Genomic DNA, 20714 nt, shown 5'->3' with positions numbered 1-20714 from the left:
ATGTTTTTCTAACAGCACGATTGTTAAGTTTTAAAGCAGACTGTGTCTATATATAGAAACTAATCTGATTTAATATCAGGTCCAATAATTTGTATATATAGAGAGTGAATATATATATGGATTTGAATTTTAATATATCCAAAATATAATCAAGCGCAAAAATAATAAAGCATTTTCTATGTATATTTGATTTTAATTTTAATGTGACATTTTAAAAAGTTACTGAGAAATGAAGTTTAAATCTGACCATTAATTGATATTTGTTGGGTTTTAAGGATTTTCATTTTCAAAAGAGATCATCCCTAAAATTTTCTAGACTAGCCATTATATAGACACAATCTTGTTGAAGCATGGTAGCTGGATATTGGTGGTAGCAGTTGTCTTTCCTTGGAATTATGTTTTATGTTGTTTATATATTTTGTTTATGTAATAACTATAGTTTTTTTCCAGATTGTTTTTTTCCTTGTTTGTTTAATTATTTATCATTATATGACATGTTAAAATGATCCATTTGGTTTAAAGTCTATTATATATATAAATTCAGTTGTAAAAGGAATGTATAATCATAATAATTATGGGAGATTTTTTAGTTCCCCTGTCCCATGGTGCTAGTGTGAGTTTTTCTAATCACTTGGTCTGTCATCATCTTTTAACCTTTAAAAAAGTCAGTCCCTCTGAAACTATTGGGCTTTCCAGAACCAACCCTGGCCACAATCATCCTTGGTGTATATGTAATGTTTTAGATATATGAATATATATGGTGATCCTGTCCACCAAACAGTGCCAAATATAGAACTTAGGAATAAAATCCATGGTCTTTTTATCTTGAAAACTTTTATAAATAGAGTCTTTATTGACCTTTTACCCACTTTGACCACAATTGTCAACTGCTTACAAAAGTTATAGCCCTTGAATTTTCAAATTTTCACCAGTTATATAGTGTTTTTGCAGAAACTTTCAAAGATAGAGAGAAAATAATAGGCCCAGCAAGCAGTTCATTCTTCCACTGAAACATATGTTTGATATCTATTCACTGTGTTTTTACTAAATCATAAACATGTTTAAAATGAATTGCCATAACAACCTTTCAAAGTAAACTTCCTTTGATTTGTAAACTTCCAGTAAGAGGTGAACTAGATCACAAATTAATATCACGATGGTTGTGTATAGAGGTATTTCACATATCACTGGTTATATTTAGTTTTTTCAATGCACACTGGTGCACACATAAGGGAAATTTTAATCAATCAATTTAGTGTAGCTGTTAAAATAATTAGTAGATAAAAATAATGATACATGTTTTGGGGAAAAAAAATCAATCAACTAATATTTATAAAAAAGATTGATTAAACGATTTAATTGGCTTATTTAAACTAGTTTTGACAGAAATTGTGATAAGATGCAAAGTAACCAACATATGCCATAGGCCTTTTGAACTTCAAGTGTTAAATTCAAATGGGAAAAAACAAGACACCATTATGTAGCAATCAATATAGACCGAATTAAGATGTCATAGTTACATATTTTAGATAAGAGACTAAATGGTTCAGTATTGAATCACAATGATAATTATATTCATGGTAATAAGAGAGACTGCAGCAGGTAATTGTTTGCTAAAGCAGTAGCATGTAGTAGATTATAAATGTGTAAACAATGTCTTGTATAGACTACTATGATGTCACATGTTCAGTGTAGATGATTACATTTCAGTGGAAGAAGAAAGCAGTGAGAGTAACTTACCTAACTCAGCCAGGTCATCTGTCAGCAGTGATCATACAGATGACAATAAAAAGACCAAGAAGAAAAATCCTAAAGATAAAAAAGGAGGCATTCTTAAGGGAATTTTCAGGTAAGTTATTTGTTTATTGTCAGTAATGACCTATAGGTTTTTTTGAAATAAATTCTAAAACTATAGGCAGATTCCTGAAATATAAAACTGTGTTAACTATACTGAATGTCAGACACACAAATGACAACTCTTTCTGTCATTGACAACGCCACTGACACTTTCATTGTACATATAAGTTTGGCAACTAAATATTTAGTAAAGAATATATGTACAAAATATTATTTACAATATTATAGTTTACTCAGTGGAACGACAGCTAGAATGTAATTCTACATCTCCAACCCACCTTAAATATGACAACAATTCAGCCCCTAATTGGACAGTTCAACATCAGTTTACCTAGGCTAAAATAAAGAAAGGCAAACCAACAATTTCACATTTTCCTGCCTGACTGATTGAAATGCAGGAAAATTATATGATGTTCTGTTGTCTTTGCTGATGTCACAACATGTAAATTAAAGATAGGGACATGTATAATGTTAGATTAGAATGTTGTTTGGTTATTAAAAAATAAATAACAGTTTCAAGACTGAGCATATTATAATACCCTAATGCAAATGTATTTATCACAATCTTTTTATATTGAGCAGTATTTTCTTCCACGTTGCAAATTAGAGTCATCTTTGTTATAGGATTGGTAAGCATAAGAAAACAGAGGAACCTGCTCAAACGTTGGAGGATGATAAGGACAGTTTGAAGGAGGCTGAGCTACAGTTCAAGGTCAGAGAGGAGAATATTAGGGCACATCAAAAGGAACAAGAAAGGTACTTTATAAAGCATTGGATACTATTATTTTCCCTTTCACTGAGGAAGTTTGTATGATGCAAGTTGTTCAATGGAGTAGGACACAAACCAATAGTATATGATCTTATAATCCATAAATAACACTTGTTAGAATACATTTCTATTGTAATACACAAGATACACAGTACTATAGACATGACAAGCCAACAAGTTGTAATAAGAGAAAAATCCATGTGAGGTATCTTTCAATTTTACCATAACGTTAAGTGACATTTCGCCAACCAATAATGTCTGCCATTTTCATTTAATAAAGATAATTAGTAATAAGATACTCCCTGAGTGCATCTACTCTAGATGATATTAATTATGTTAGAAAAGTCCTTTGTGATGTTTATAGATTATCGTTTGTCATCTCAACAAGATCGATTTTCTTACTTGAGCGGGTACTGCCAAAGTGAGAAAAGCAATCCAGTTGAGATGACCAATGATAATTCATTTATTGCTACTTTACCTATGAAGATGTTGTTAATTTCATAGGCAACAGGCACATGCACCCTTAGTTTCATGCCATAATTTTTAATATAACTCTACTGTGCTGAGAAAGGAAATTATTTATCAGTAAGATCAAAGGAAATTTCATAAAATAGCAATAAACTTTTTTATTGGTTGTACCATGCTTTACATTGCCAACATGTATGTAAAAAAAAACATTACTTAGGAACTTTTTGCATATTCTTGAAATAGTTTCCCCATTTGAAAGCAGTTATGGTTCCCTGTGATTTGAGTTTGTTCCTTTGTTACTGACAGCTTTAATCTTAGTTTTGCAATGGTTTAATCTTATGTGAAATATGTATTGAGAAATTCTGTATCATTAGATTAATCAATACATGTAATGGCATTGGTTGTATTAATCACTGTTGCCTTAGTTTTATATCTGACCTTTCAAAAGTTATATTACTTATCGCCACATATTATATAATGTAACAATGGCTGGATTACTAAAGTTTTTTACATGTTTCTCAGGGCACAAGAGCAATTTCGTCGTCTTCAAGAATCTGATCGGCCTTCTGAGCAGTATCGTTTACTACAGCATTATCATGGATCAAATAGGAGCTTTGACAGCGACCAATCTCCTCCAAGCAATATGTCTCGTGCTGACTGGATACAGTATCTAAGAATGGAGCATCAGCGTAAACATCGTGAGAGACAAGGTCATTACCCTCATGAGGATAGGGAGGAGTTTCATGAGAAGGAAATACAGCAATCATTAGAAAAACCTCAGGTAGTCATATAATTATTCTTTGACTGCATTATATTGTTCAGTTTTTATCCTCAACATTAAACAATCAACAGCTGTTTGTTATTCCTGTTTCAAAAGGAGGACACATACCACCAATTGTAAAAAAAAATTTTGTCTCAGTCTAACCCTATTTAATAAACAGTATTAGATACAACTGTCAGCAAAACTGAAACACCAAACGATTAGTCTGTAGAAAAAAAATGGTCTTCGGTGTTCGGTAGGATGCGATGAATGTCATGGTTTGAATTGTTTTAATTCTGTTCCTATTGCTGAATTTGACATTACTGATGATTAGATATTTGTTGTCATTTACTTTTTGATCATCATTCGTTTTGGTCAATTAGACTTTTTACCTTGCATTATGCATGGTCAACAAATCTTAGATTTTTGCTTAAGATATCTTGTTGGTTAAAATAGTTTGAATTTAAGCATTGTTCTTTTTCATATAAAGAATATAATTTGATTTTCACTAACATCTAAACCCTTTCAACGCTATACATGAAATGCCGCGATGACGTACGCTGTTCGCCACTGCTATTCGTTGCATATGCCGCGATGACAAAGGATTTTTCATCAGGACTCTTTAAACATTCGGTTTTCATTCGGGTTCTCTCTATTATTTCCTCCTTTGAATCGAGGATATACAAGGTCTCATTTACATATCAAATCCCAGCAATTTTTACTGTAAAATCATCAGTAGAAGGAAAATAGAAGGAAAATAAAAACAAATATTTTGACTAATGCAAATGGCGGAAATCGGAAACGAAGCTGTAAATATGAAAATATTTCAGCATTTCTATGGCGAAACTAACAATGAGGATTAGTTAAAAGGTTTCTTGTTATCTCAATGGGGTTATTACATATAATTCGTGTGGAAAATGTGATTTGATCGATCATTACGAGACGTGGAAAAAGGGGGGAAAACGGAGGTTGACTGAAATATTTTAGGACGAAGCCATTTATTTGTGCCACGATTACATAATACGTTGTGTATGGTGCAATACGCTACGGAATCGACCAACTGGTGTCTTCTTTATTATATGGCATATAAAACAACAAACTAAATGAAGACTAAAAGTAGTTTTTATTCAAAATTTAACACAAATGTAATAAATTACACCTTTTACCTGTTAATTACCTGAAAATGCAGGTAACCTGATAAAGATTTCACTAAAATAATTGCCTAACATTACAGTTCATGCTCTCCTGAGCATTTTCCATGCAATAACTTTCTCTGTATCTCATATAATAAAAAAGATACAGCAGTCTGAAAAGGAATATACTGTTTTAATGAATGAACACCAAAAAATGCAGCAGCAGTCATTTTTCTATTTTTTTGTGTAGCATTGAAAGGGTTAACTGATTTTCTTAAAAATTATAAATTTCATCAGTTTTTGGCAGTTTTTGACGATTTTTTACCAAATTTAGCTTTTTCCACCCAAAATCAGTTATTTTCATATTTACTTTACAATGAATTTTGTTTGATCTGGTTATACTTATATTAAGATTTGCATTTTTGTCGAGCCTGCAACTTTTGTTGCAGAAAGCTCGACATAGGGATAGTGATCCGGTGGCGGCAGCGGCGTTAGCTAACTTTTTAAAAGCTTTATATTTTAGAAGGTGGAAGACCTGGATGCTTCATACTTTGTATATAGATGCCTCATGTGACGAAGTTTCCGTCAGTCACATGTCAAATGTCCTTGACCTCATTTTCATGGTTCAGTGACCACTTGAAAAAAAAGTTCAGATTTTTTGTAATGTTGAATTCTCCCTTATTATAAGTAATAGGGTAATTATATTTGGTATGTGCGTACCTTGCAAGGTCCTCATGCCTGTCAGACAGTTTTCACTTGACCTCGACCTCATTTCATGGATCAGTGAACAAGGTTAAGTTTTGGTGGTCAATATCTCAGATACTATAAGCAATAGGACTAGTATATTCGGTGTATGGAAGGACTGTAAGGTGTACATGTCCAACTGGCAGGTGTCATCCAACCTTGACCTCATTTCATGGTTCAGTGGTTATAGTTAAGTTTTTGTGTTTTGGCCTGTTTTTCTCATACTTTATGCAATAGATCAACTATATTTGTTGTATGGAATGATTGTAAGGTGTACATGTCTAGCGGGCAGATGTAATCTGACCTTGACCTCATTTTCTTGGTTGAGTGGTCAAAGTTAAGTTTTTATACGACCGCAAAAATTATAAAAATTTTTTGGTCGTATATTGGTATCACGTTGGCGTCGTCGTCGGCGTCGTCCGAAAACTTTTAGTTTTTGCACTCTAACTTTAGTAAAAGTGAATAGAAATCTATGAAATTTTAACACAAGGTTTATGACCACAAAAGGAAGGTGGGGATCGATTTTAGGAGTTTTGGTCCCAAAATTTTAGGAATTAGGGGCCAAAAAAGGGCCCAAATAAGCATTTTCTTGGTTTTCGCACTATAACTTTAGTTAAAGTAAATAGAAATCTATGAAATTTTGACACAAGGTTTATAACTACAAAAGGAAGGTCGGGATTGATTTTGGGAGTTTTGGTTCCAACAGTTTAGGAATTAAGGGCCTAAAAAGGGCCCAAATAAGCATTATTCTTGGTTTTCGCACAATAACCTTAGTATAAGTAAATAGAAATCAATGAAATTTAAACACAAGGTTTATGACCACAAAAGGAAAGTTGGGATTGATTTTGGGAGTTGAGGTCCCAACAGTTTAGGAATTAGGGGCCAAAAAGGGGCCCAATTAAGAATTATTCTTGGTTTTAGCACCATAACTTTAGTATAAGTAAATAGAAATCTATGAAATTTAAACACAAGGTTTATGACCATAAAAGGAAGGTTGGGTTTGATTTTGGGAGTTTTGGTCTCAACAGTTTAGGAATAAGGGGTCCAAAGGGTCCAAAATTGAACTTTGTTTGATTTCATCAAAAATTGAATAATTGGGGTTCTTTGATATGCCGAATCTAACTGTGTATGTAGATTCTTAATTGTTGGTCCCGTTTTCAAATTGGTCTACATTAAGGTCCAAAGGGTCCAAAATTAAACTTAGTTAGATTTTAACAAAAATTGAATCCTTGGGGTTCTTTGATATGCTGAATCTAAAAATGTACTTAGATTTTTGATTAGTTTTCAAGTTGGTCCAAATCGGGGTCCAAAATTAAACTTTGTTTGATTTCATCAAAAATTGAATAATTGGGGTTCTTTGATATGCCAAATCTAACTGTGTATGTAGATTCTTAATTTTTGGTCCCGTTTTCAAATTGGTCCACATTAAAGTCCAAAGGGTCCAAAATTAAACTAAGTTTGATTTTAACAAAAATTTAATTCTTGGGCTTTTTTGATATGCTGAATCTAAACATGTACTTAGATTTTTGATTATGGGCCCATTTTCAAGTTGGTTCAAATCAGGATCCAAAATTATTATATTAAGTATTGTGCAATAGCAAGAAATTTTCAATTGCACAGTATTCAGCAATAGCAAAAAATCTTTAATTGCACAGTATTGGGCAATAGCAAGAAATTTTCAATTGCACAGTATTGCGCAACAGCAAGAAATCTTCAATTGCACAGTATTGTGTAATAGCAAGAAATATCTAATTGCACAATATTGTGCAATAGCAAGCAATTTTCAATTGGAGTTATCTTTCTTTGTCCAGAATAGTAGTTGAATCAACTTAAATCTTTGTTTTATACAATATACAATGTATGTTCACTTTTACTACCAACTGATAAATTAAAACAATCTTTACCATTCAGTGATAACAAACACTTTATTTTACATTTTAATATTTTATGATGTATTTATGACTTTATTATTAATAAATTCCATTGGAAATTTGCCAAAAACTTTAGGTTAATGAACTTCATTGGAAATTTGCCAAAAAAAAATGTTACATTGGAGTTATCTTTCTTTGTCCAGAATAGTAGTTGAATTAATTTAAATCATGATTGTATGACATTTTATATTTTATGATGTATTTAAATGAGTAGTTATTGTTGCAAACTCCATTAGAAATTTGAATTGAGATCAGTTTTGGAAAAGGGGAAAGGGGGATGTGAAAAAAAAAATGGGGGGGGGGGGGGGTTTCATAAATGAAAAGAAAATTTCTTCAAACATTTTTTTGAAAGGATTAATATTCAACAGCATAGTGAATTGCTCAAAGGCAAAAATAATATTTTAAGTTCATTAGACCACATTCATTCTGTGTCAGAAACCTATGCTGTGTCAAATATTTAATCACAATCCAAATTTAGAGCTGAATCCAGCTTGAATGTTGTGTCCATACTTGCCCCAACCGTTCAGGGTTCAACCTCTGCAGTCGTATAAAGCTGCGCCCTACGGAGCATCTGGTTGAGTTTTGGTCTTTCTATCTAATACTATATGTCATAGGTCAACTATATTTGGTGTATGGAAATATTTTATGATCTTTATGTCAGTCACACAGGTTTTATTTGACCTCGACCTCATTTTCACGGTTCATTGCTCAGTGTTAAGTTTTTGTGTTTTGGTCTATTTTTCTTAAACTATAAGTAATAGGTCAACTATATATTTGTTGTATGGAAGCATTGTTAGCTGTACATGTCTGTCTGGCATGGTTCATTTGACCTTGACCTCATTTTCATGGTTCATTGGTCTTTGTTTAGTTATCTTGGTTAATAAGTTTATGTGACAGTTTTTAATAAAGCTTTATACTTACGACTATCAGCATAATATCAATTATTAGTAAAGAAGGTGAGACATTTCAGCGTGTGCACTCTTATTTTCTATTTTGGATTGATTTAAAAACAGTTAAAACTCCAAATAGGTGGTTTTTTTTTCAGTTTTTAACGATTTTTTAATGATTTTGCTATATTTTACCCAAAATCATCATTGACCCAATTAAGAATTGCTGTAAAGTTTTGAAATGATTAAATCAAAAGTTTTGTGTCTTTTTCAAAAAATCAAATGAACTTCTATTACCATTTTTATATTTTTCCTGTCTGTTTTTGTAATCAACTCACGCTTTGTGATTCACAAATTCCAACAAAAATCTGATGTTTTCACCTAAAATTTCATGTTCATAAAATTTTTTTTTTTTTTTTTAATGAAGTCATTTCATAAACACTGTATGAACTGTTGTAAAATTTTGGTTTGAAATGATTATCTTCTAAAATAAATGAAGAGAGTCTTATAACAACAACACTTTAGGGACTGCTGCAGAAATTTAGAAGCTATTTTTCACCCAAAAAAATCAATTTTCCCATTCAGATATTTTGGTAGACTTTTAGTATGTTAGTAAGAAAGCCTTCTAGAATTGAAAAATACCAAAACAAATTCTGTTGCAATTTTTTTTAGGTTCGCCACATTTTCATCTATTTTAACTAGACTATTTCGCATGTTAAGTATTACAATTGACTGCAAAGCAACACTGGTTTGATATGTTCTTATCATGTTCAGATAATTTCTGATTAATATTCAATACACTTTGTCGCTAATCCCGGCTGACCCGGCCGCTTGAACTTTTGACGCATACAACAATCACTTTTCCATTGTAGCGTCAGATGTTTTGTTTTATGACGTCAAAATTTTACAGGAACCTGTGTGATATCCAGTAATGGCGGACAAATAGCGATAAGGTCTATAAGTACCAATATTTTACCAATTGGACAATCTTTGTTGCATTTTATCAAATAGACTAAGTTACCATTATTCTACAGGAAGATGCAGCATATGTAGATATTTAAATGCATTTGATATAAACCAGTATTCATAAAGATGCTTATAAATGCAGCCAAGAGCTTCACAAATTTAATATAACTTCTTGGTTCTCATTTGTTAAAAAAGTATTAGAAGTTTTTGAAATTAAACAAGAAGTAAAACATTACGGACAATATAAATTTTTGAACATATCTAGCAAATTAATTCACACTAAATATATTAGCAATTGGTATGCTAGCCAAAATAAAGCTTCTGATGGAAAACTGTTTAATTATGTGAAATTTAAGCAGAATTTTGGTTATGAAAATTATCTTTCTTTAATTAAGAACTTTGATTTTAGAAGATCTATATGCAAATTACGCATTTCTGCTCATAAGCTTCAAATTGAAGTTGGTCGTTTTTCAAATATTCCACGAAATGAAAGAATTTGCAAAAATGCTCCTCTGGCTGTGTTGAAGATGAAATCCATTTTTTAACTAACTGTGAAAATTTTAAATCAGATAGAGATGCTCTCTTTGACTTTGTTTGCCAAAGAATTCCAAATTTTTCTATACTTGATAATCAGCATAAATTTATTTATTTATTAAACTGTGAAGACAATCAGGTCCTTAATGCTGTTGGTAAATTTATTAAAGTGAATATGAGTTAGTAATTGTATTGTAACTGTATGTAAAAAAAAAAATTGTATGTATCTATGCAAATCAATATTCTTTTTCCTTATTCATGTATGCTCTGTATGCCCCTTGTGGGCCCTAAATTGGAAATAAAATATGTTCTGTTCTGTTCATGCTCTAACTTAGATACCATATATTTGATTATGTATGAAAATGAGTCTATTGAAAAATGTTAAGTTTTCTATTCCCTTTTTTCAAGTCTTTCAAATTTAAACAATAATTCTGATACACTTCATATGAGTTATATATTTTCTATTTACAGTACCATGGGGACAGTGCAATACACAACAATATGTATCATCAGAAACCTAGATCATTAAGTCGACAGCAATTTGACAGGTAACTACTTAAAGGTTAAAATATCTCTGGAAGAATATGTAAACGCTTATGGAGAAGCAAGCCAGCTTATTGTTTTATAGAAAACCATAGGCTGATGTTTAGGAAAAAACCCTCATTATACGTTCATTTCAGAAAAATTACAATTTAAAATGTACTAAAATGCTTATGTAAACAGAGAGAATATGAAGCTTTAGCTTTGCTTATTTCTAAAGCTTTGGATTTGGTAGAGCCTGATCAGATGTTATTTGATTTTAAATGGAATGAGGAAACTTTTAAAAAGATTCTGATTTTTTTCTGTTACGAAGTTACAACTAAGTATGAGATTAGCCCATTATTGATAAGGTGTAGGCCTACAGCCCATTATTGATAAGGTGTAAGACTAAATTTTAAAGTCAGACAGCTTCTATGGTTTCTCATGTTTATTATTTACATTGTTGATTCTTAAGCTTACAAGAGGAAATTAGACTGAACTTGGGAAAAAAAAACATGTATACTCCCAATAGTTACAAAGGCTTTCTTAAATACCATATATCAATGATATAGAAACTATCTGAGAGTAAGAAAAGATTTGAATGTGATATAGATATGAATTGAACTAGTTATTACAGTAGGTAACACAATCCAAGGTAAGTGGAAACATCAGAACAACATACTAGCTTGTTATGTATAAACTAACTTAAACAAAATGTATCACTTATATAAAGAATTAGTGTGAATAGTCGAAAACAAATTTTTAAGGCTTTGTCTTTTGCTTTTAGAGAAGATGTAATAATTTAATTGTTCCAAACCTTAATTTCCCTGTTTAAATGTCCTACACGTTAAAGTAATATCAGCAGTATATTCACATCCTTTATAACTCACTAATTGATTTATAAGATATATTTTAATTGTTTAATACCCCTATAACATAGAAATGAACATTGGTCGAGACTTATTTTAATATTTAACAGAAATCTTGCAAAAAAATAGGCACAGTAATCTTTGTTGTAAAGTACCATGTATTATAACAAATTGAACTTTTCTGAATCATGCTTATATCTGATGTACATGTATTTAAAAAAAAAAAATTGATCATTTAATTCCAAAAGAAATCATATGTAAAATACATAGGAGGACCAGTGCAGATTTAAAGCTCTACACTCTCTGCCATATAGTAAAATTATTTGGTTATGTATATATATAGTTACAGCTGACAGATTAACATCCCTTTGTAAGTTACATACTAAGCTTTATTTAGGTGCTTTTAAATGCTTTTCAAGAATCATCAACAATCATAATATCACCATGTTTTCTAGGGCAGAGGTTTTAGGATTTTGGTTTTTTTCTTTAGCACCACAAACAGAAAGGGTTATGGAGGTTATAGCACATATGTTTTAACATCAGAAATACATGAGCAGATGTTCTTAAACCAAATGTGTATGGAAAAATTGATTCATATTAAAGACATAGATATTCGTCAGAGTGGTGCACTTTTATACAAGGTCTCAAAACACAAATAGTTTAGTCTTTGTTATTGTATAGAACTAGATACTAGGTACAAGTTACTATGCTTTCGGAATCATTATTTCAAGGCTCATCCAACTTGTCGCAATTTCAGCATTAGTTCTCTCTTATATTGCTTGACATGAAGTAAACAACCATCTATCAATCTTTCTCTTCTTAAAGACAGAACATCCACAAGTGGAGATACATTCAGATATATTTGTATATAAAGGACACATGTTTGTTGAGTGAAATTGACTGTCCTGAATATGGCCTTCTTCATATAGTTAAGGCTGAGTTGGCTTCATCTTGCTTGTATTTTTGTTTTATTCATCACAACAATTATACGTGTATATAAATGTATGCACAGAAGAAGATATTTCAGTAAATGTCAATGAGACAGCAACCCCCCTTAAAGTTTAATTTAGAAGTCAACAATTAAAGATAAATGGCTTTTACTTGGGTTTTTTTATGTACTGTTAACCAACTTATTTTTGTGGATACTTTATTTCACGTTTTCCCCTTTCTAGATCATTTCGCAGCTATTTAATTTCACGATGTTATGATTTACTTGCTAAAGTTTAATAAGGAAAGATCCAAGTTTTACATATGGTGATGATTTATATATTCATGTTATTTTTCAACTCGTGAAATTGCGAAAATATAACGCTTGCGAAAATAAGTTGGTTTATAGTATATAAAAAGAAGATGTGGTATGATTGCCAATGAAACAACTCTCCATTTCTTTTTATTACAAAAGGACAGAGGTAGTTACTTGATGACATTCATTATTGATTAAAAAATAAAAGGTAATTTTCATAAGGATATCATTTTATCATTTCTGCTAACACGTTTTTGAAGCAAAAGTAGAATTTAACAATACACAGTCAAACAGAGTATACAATATATCTGCACAAGTGTGAAATGCACAATTCAAGCTCTCAAAAATAAGCAATGTTATTTCATCATTTGTGGTTTTGTAACACTTTGCACAAGTGACTTTAATGTATGATTTCTCAAATGTAACATAAAGTTGATACTGTAATCCTGAATAGATAATCTTACATTATTACTTGACACCAATTCAACAGAATATGGTAAAAAAGACAAAAGTTTATTATGGAATTGAAGACTAATACAACATTTGATTTAACCATCAGTCACTACCATCTTTACAAATGCAAGAAAACTCTTTTCTATTCAGTTTTGATACTTTATTCTAGAAATGTATTGTAAATTCTCAAATTTTTGCAATGTTAATATGGCTTGAAAGAAAAGGAAATGGGATAAGTTTCTGACAGTTTAAAAAAAAATTAAAAGTGATAGCATTATTTGTATGCTTCATATTTATTTTTTTTTAAATCACAATAATTATAGTTAATCTCATATTTTGTCCCTTGTTGAAAAGATCACACAACAAAAAATGCATGCAAAAAATTATGAGTTCTTATTATTGCATAACTCCCCCTGTTGCATTTTTCACAATAATAAAAACCTTGCAATATTTTCTGCATTTACAGTACAGTGTTGTGATTTTGGTTTAGAATTTTCATATAACACACAAGGATATATTTGATAAATGAGCAATTTGGGAAATACAGGCTTCTTGAGGTCTTTTGTTATTACATATATGAACTATATAAAACAAAGAGATGTGGTATGATTGCCAATGAGATACCTAACCAACAGTCCAAGCGAAGCTATCCTAAGCAACTTTGGGTTCTTATACAGCCTACAGCAATGAGAAACCTGTACTGGTTAGTAGTTTTTGAAAAATCTGCCATGACAAAATTTAAACATTTTAAACCAAAAAAACTGACAGCAAGATTAATGGATGTACTAAGGTGAAATTAAATAATCAAGAATCTAAAATTGACACTGTAACAAGCTTGAAGAGTATAAGTTAAGGATCAAAATAGGCTAAAATTATTGATAGGTCATGGAGCTCCTTTTCGAGATATTTGATATTTAAAATATGGCAGGAAAAGGCTGACTCAGACATTTACCTTATATTTGCATTGGTATTATTTGGGTCTCAAATCAAAAGATAGAAAATCAACAATCTGCAATAATTTTGGTAAATGACCTTTTATGAGTGATTAAATCTTATATGAAAAAATAAATGGGTGTTATGGGGCAAAATATTTTACCTTGTAGTGTATAGAAAAACACCAAGGAGTCGAACATTTGACACAAATGCCAAAACCTCACCTAAGTATCTCCTTAAGACAAAACAATAAATGGGGAACAAATATAACTTACAGCAACCAACTACAACCACTGAATAACAAGCTTCTGACTTGGAGTAGGCACATATTCTTCATATCAAATAAAATGTGCCATTTCAAAACTACAGCAGAATGTATTCCATTAACCAGTTGTTTTCTTTTTTAGACCAGAACATTACCAAGTACATCCATCCTATCATCATTATGAGCAACGAGAACAACCACGGTACCAACGGCAGCCAGCTGTAGAAATCTTTCATCAGAGACAAAGTAGTGATACTCTAGAAAATACAAATTCATACAGAGACAATTTTGTACCTCGTATGCCATCCAGAAGCCATACTCCTATTGAGCGATACTTTGATGGAGAACTCAGTTATCATGAAAAACCAGTGCGATATGAACATTCATCTGGATACTATAGAGACCCTATATTTGCATACAGGGACCCAGTATATCCTTCAGTGGCAGGAAAAAGACCTGTTCAAACTATATCACAATCAGGATCAGCCAAAGTTTGACAAATGATATGAAATAATTATGACCCTTAAATAGGTATTACATGAATAAATATAAAACTGTTGATAAGTAACCTGGGCATCATCACACTACATTCATACTTCAGTAACTTATCAATTGACATATATAACAATAACTAGGATTCTAATTCATTCATTTCAAATGTTGATTTTATTTAATGGTACCCAAATAGGTTAGAAAGAATACTGTTTTCCTGACTGATTAAAATTCCTTTAAAGTTACCATTTCATTGAAGTAAACTGATGATTTTATTTTTCACCTATTAATTTAATATTGATTTAACTGTAGACCTTTTTGTTCTTTCAACACCATGCATTAACATGCCTATTGCAAGTTCAAATATATATAAGTAGAGTATGTTGTTGCATTTCTTGCCTTCCTTTTCTCACATGTCTTCTCAGCAACATTAAATAAAGAATGTAAGGAATTAGTTTAGCAAAATACAACTTTTTTGCCCTGAGGGCATAGCAATATTAAGTTGTGATAGAAAGTACTGTCAATATTTGACAGAAAGATATGTACTATGTTATCAATGTATCAATTTATAGTGAAAAACTTTGTACTTCTGGACTTTTGATTAGGATTTTTTTATAAGTATGATCTTCTTTATTTCTGATTGTTACCTGTATAAAATTATAGATTTTAGGTTCTACTTCATTTTTTTCTGTAAAAATTCTGTGAAAAGATGTGTTTACAGTAACAAGTTCTATGATTAATAATTACAATGTTTTATTCAAGTTATATTTTTTTTAATGTTGGATACCAAATTTAACAGTTGAATACTTGTACTTGAAATTTTCTATAAAACATATTTTTTCTTGAATACAAAAATATGAGTTTGAATTAATGGTTGTGAGTCGGCAGTTGCAAAACTGTTTATATCAAATTTGCCTCATTTATATTGACGTGTTGTTTTATTTATTGCACTTTTAATATCTTTAGTTAGTGCTATGCAGTATTTGTTGTTTTTTCTGCAAATGGTTGTAAATTTTTATTGTACACATGTGCCTTTTAAATTTCTTTTAACTTTTATAGCATCTAGTCTTTTAAATATGTGTGTGACACTTTTTCTTGTATCTAGGGTCAGTAAGTCTAATATTTGTCTGTAAATGTTTGAAGGAAGATTTGAAAAACTACAGGATTCACCAAACTTGTTTGATAATGATAGAGATCAGCATTGCTCAGAAAAGAACAGAAATTTTAACCAATTGATTCATTTTTGTGCTCCTTTAAGTTGCATGTAATGATATGGTTCTATCACACATTTGAAAGCTCACTGGTTGAAGGTGAAATTTTAGAAAAATTGATAAGATACTGAATGTTTTACCCATATAAAAGTCTATAGACAGAGCTGCATTTTTCAAGCAAACATTCCTATAAAGTGATCTCATAAAGATAAATAAGGCTAATCTGTATGAAATTATAAATATAACCCAACAAGAAGACTATTTGGACATTTGTTAAACTAGACAGAAGAAAATAGTTGAATATTGATTATTATTTTATTAGGGCCCCGCCGACGGCGGGTCGCCCTATAGTGATCAGTCTGTCCGTCCGTCCGTCCGTCTGTCCGTCCGTAACACTTTCGTGTCCGCTCCATATCTAGAGAACCGTTATGATTTCATACTTAATACTTAACATGATTATTAACCAACACCAGAGGGTGTGTCATGTTGTATGTACAACTTCCTAGGTCAAAGGTCAAGGTCAAAAACTTTGGTTTCAGTTGACAACCCCGTGTCCTGTGGTGAAGATCGTGTCCGCTCCATATCTAGATAACCATTATGATTTCAAAGTTTATACTTGACATCCATTTTAACAACCACCAGAGGGTGTGTCATGATGTATGTACAACTTCCTAGGTCAAAGGTCAAGGTCAAAAACTTTGGTTTCGAGTTGACAATCCTGTGTCCTGTGGTGAAGATCGTGTCCGCTCCATATCTAGATAATCATTATGATTTCAAAGTATATACTTGTCATACATTTTAACCACCACCAGAGGGCGTGTCATGATGTATGTACAACTTCCTAGGTCAAAGGTCAACGTCAAAAAAACTTTGGTTTCAGTTGACAACCCTGTGTCCTGTGGTGAAGATTGTGTCCGCTCTATATCTTGAAAACCGTTATGATTTCAAATATTATACTTGACATCTATTTTAACCAACACCAGAGGGTGTGTCATGATATATGTACCACTTCCTAGGTCAAAGGTCTGTCTGTCTGTTGGTCTGTCCATCGCTAACAAATTTGATCCACATTATATTTTGAGAGGACAGCTGTTATTATTTCATACTTTATACCTGACAAACATTTTCAACTTAACATATATATTAACCAACACAAGAGAATGTGTCATAATGTATGCATCCTAGGTCTAAGATCAGTCTGTCGGTCTGTCCATCTGTTCGTTGTTCTTAACAAATTGTGTCCGCTCTACCTCTCGAGAACCATTAATATTTCATACTTTATACTTGGTGGGTCATAATATATTGAAGGCATGATTCTAAAAATATGTGACAAATATCAATTGGGCAGCACCTTTAAACATATTGTTCAAACATCAATCCATATATCCAGAAGCCACCTTAGAGTAGTTATCAATGAGTTCACATCATGCAGTCATATCACTATTATACTATGAAAGTAAGATGAGAATATTTATCAGTTTTAACTTAAAATCTTAGATCAAAATCACACATGAGACTATGTAATAACTTCAAATAATGCTTCATATCAGATTATCCATACAACTTATTTACCCCACGTTATTGACAGCGGGGCCCACAGAGATGGCTCCCATCTCAATGATATCTAGTTATTTTTACCTCAGAACTCAGATATTTCCAAAAAATCTTCTATAGAGGGCCAGAGATTGTATTTTATGTATATTGCACTGGACATTAATTGAAAAATATAAAATTGAAGAACAAATAGAATCAGAAAGGAGGACTATGTCAATAATTTGTTTCCAGAATAACTTCTACCTCTATTCAAGATTTCTGGAATGTTAGTAGCCTATATATTAGGGGAGTAAATCCAGTCATATATTATACCTTAAAAAAAATTTAATACAAATTTTTTGTTGATAACATAATAAAGCAGAATAAAGGAAGTATGTTGGTAGAAACAAAAAAAATAACCATTTTTCTTACTGTGCCTCAAAATTGTTAATATTATATTTCAGAAATTAAAGTTTAGGTCATCCATCTTGATTTCAAGAAACAGGTGTAAAATATAAAAGGCATGTTGCTAGAAAGAAAACTAAATGACATTTTTTAAATATTATACAAGAAGATAGCTCTAAAATGTCTTTAGGTAAAAAATCTAGAAAAATTTAAATTATAGCTCTTGATTTCTATCTTCATTACAAAATAGGAATAAGTAAATTTAATATCAATCTCTCCTTATGAATCAAAGTTCTAAAATTTTTATGTCAATCTAAAATATATATTGTATTTGGGAAAAGATAGTTTATCATGATACAAAATGCTTAAAAACAATACATTTAAAAGACAAGTCCTACAAATAAATTGTATTTTCGCTCAAAATTTGACAAATTTGAAATAAAGACCCATACCGATCATTTACTTTCAATTCCAGTTCCCATATGATAGAATCTGTATCAATAAACAGAAAGCAATCAGTCGTTTAGAAAGATACATGTATGATAAATATGCCTGGATTTGCTCGGATTATATTCAAGACATTCCATTTTAATTATGACCAATATTTTACTACAGATCACACAGTTAATCAATATATTGAGTATCTTTTTAAAGAGTTTGTGTATTTCCAACATATCAGCTACCTATATATCCCTATAATGAAAACATGTATTATTTACATAGGCAGCTACCAATCCTATATGTAAACAGAAAAACATCAAATATTTGTGTGTTGTCTTGTTTTATACATTTTATGTGTAACAACTGTGTGATAACAGTTTAGTATATATGTGAACACATGGTGAATGTCAGCTGTTTTATAAGAAATATCTAAATAAGATTAAGGAAAACATATATTCAAAGAATTAGTTTTATTTGGAAATATGACATCTACAAATTTTTACTATAATATTAATGATAAAGAATTTTGTGATTTTACTTTTTTCTATTCTTTCTAATTTAATTTCAGTATTTAGTCATATTTAGACTTTTAAAGAAGAAACACATCACATTTACTGTCCATTGCTATAATATTATCATCGTTAGCATGACTATAATTACTAATGGAATCAAATTGAAATGCTAAATGGATTGCTTAAAAGGTTCAGTCCTTTTATAATTGGGATTTTTATAAAAAAAAAATGTTCATACCTGTTCATAACCATTACCTTCCTGTAAGTTTCCATTGAAGACCATTGTAAACAATTAAAGTAATGTAAAACTGGTTCAGTTCAATGTTATGTTTCGTATTTCATAGTGCTTCAGAAATCATAGCTCTGAAATATTTTGCTATTAAAAGGTTCTTCACAGAAAGTATGGATAATTGAGTATAATCTAGGATGGTTGTTTTTACTGCCAATATTTATGCCATATATGATGATATATGTATTGTATATTGTGTAATAAATGTAATATGTAAATAATGTGTAAAATATTTCATTTGGTGTAACTATATGGCAACTCCATTATTTCATCATAATCATTATGCAAGGTAACATATGAAGCTTAATAACTCTTCACTTTTAAAATTGTTAAACGTTTTTAAAAAAATAATAGAAGGAGCTCATTTTGAGAGAACTATGATTTTATTTACTTATTGATAATGAAATACCCCAGTTTGTGAAAGGATTTCGATAACACTGTTGACATGTCTAACAAAATGGTTGTAATGCCACCTTGTTGAATATCTGATCACCTATGAACTCACAAATTTTGCAGACTACAAAAGGAATATTATGCTTTATCATAAATAATTTTCTTCCATAATTTTTTACCATAAAAGAGTAAAACTTATCATTTGACCTGCATGCAGGATAATAATTTGATCTGTCACATCAGGAAAGTTGTTGAGAATGGTCAGTGGAATAGTTATGTTCGGTCTATCTCACCAATAGTTTTCTTAGGAAGAAATAATGAATACAAAAAGTTCTCAACATACAACCAAACTAAGAAAAATTATAAATTGTATTTGTAATACTATATCTGATAATAATACTCATTTTTTGCATTTTTAAATTAGTACATGTTAAGTTTTATTTCACTGATTTCTACACCAGCTTGTTATACAAAAAGTTTAATGACAGATATATCAATTTCTTCTTTCTTAAAGTCATGAAGAAAAAAATGGAATAGACAGAAAAGGTATTACTTTTGTTTCAGTTCCTTGAAAGTTAAAAAGGTTGTTTAAATTCTGTTGTGATTAAACATAGTTATGGTGGAAAGTTTCATTATAAATGTTAAATTTGTAATTGCTTTGTATTTATCATTAATGCATATTTTATTCATTAAATATTCTTTGTTGATATTTGTTTATGTTGAAGCATTGTAGTATTTACAAGTCGCCATAAATTTCATCATTTATATCTGACCACAGTTTTATTTTCCTACATGTTACTTATTCTGTATTTCCAGAATAAAATTGTAATTCCTGATATAGTTGTTTATTAAAGTGTGTGAGGCTTCAAAATGTCAATATGGAAAAGTTATCTTGAAAACAATGGTTTGTTTATGTATTTGGCATTGGTTTATAGCATGCTCTTTTCATAACCAAAATTATAAAATGCTCAACTAGGAGCAGCTTGATAAGACCACAGAGGTTGAACCCTGAACAGTTGGGCAAAGAATGGACACTACATTTAAGCTTGATACACCTCTGGATTAGGAAAGTGATTAAATATTTGACACATCATAGGTTTCTGACAA

At 30.7% G+C, this 20714-nt stretch overlaps 2 protein-coding genes across 9 annotated transcripts in view; both read left to right on the top strand.

Annotated features, from left to right (window-relative positions):
* LOC143064935 (partitioning defective 3 homolog) overlaps positions 1-20443 on the top strand; it is a 57316-nt gene extending 36873 nt beyond the window's left edge. For 6 of the 8 annotated variants that reach the window (XM_076238157.1, XM_076238153.1, XM_076238154.1 and 3 more), the window contains 5 exons: positions 1711-1849; positions 2482-2613; positions 3617-3875; positions 10521-10597; positions 14474-20443. In XM_076238157.1, the coding sequence (XP_076094272.1) occupies positions 1711-1849; positions 2482-2613; positions 3617-3875; positions 10521-10597; positions 14474-14828 (962 nt within the window). In that variant the 3' untranslated portion in view covers positions 14829-20443. Of the gene's footprint in view, positions 1-1710; positions 1850-2481; positions 2614-3616; positions 3876-10520; positions 10598-11205; positions 11224-11780; positions 11808-14473 lie in introns of all 8 variants that reach the window. The other 2 variants (XM_076238158.1, XM_076238159.1) reach the window with 2 other exon arrangements.
* Positions 1-20714, top strand: part of LOC143064936 (acyl-CoA-binding protein-like) — a 60184-nt gene that overhangs the window by 21459 nt on the left and 18011 nt on the right. The gene's annotated exons all lie outside the window — the stretch shown is intronic.

Source organism: Mytilus galloprovincialis, chromosome 2 (assembly GCF_965363235.1).
Source record: "Mytilus galloprovincialis chromosome 2, xbMytGall1.hap1.1, whole genome shotgun sequence".
Taxonomy (NCBI): domain Eukaryota; kingdom Metazoa; phylum Mollusca; class Bivalvia; order Mytilida; family Mytilidae; genus Mytilus; species Mytilus galloprovincialis.
This window is presented reverse-complemented; position numbering and strand designations above follow the sequence as displayed.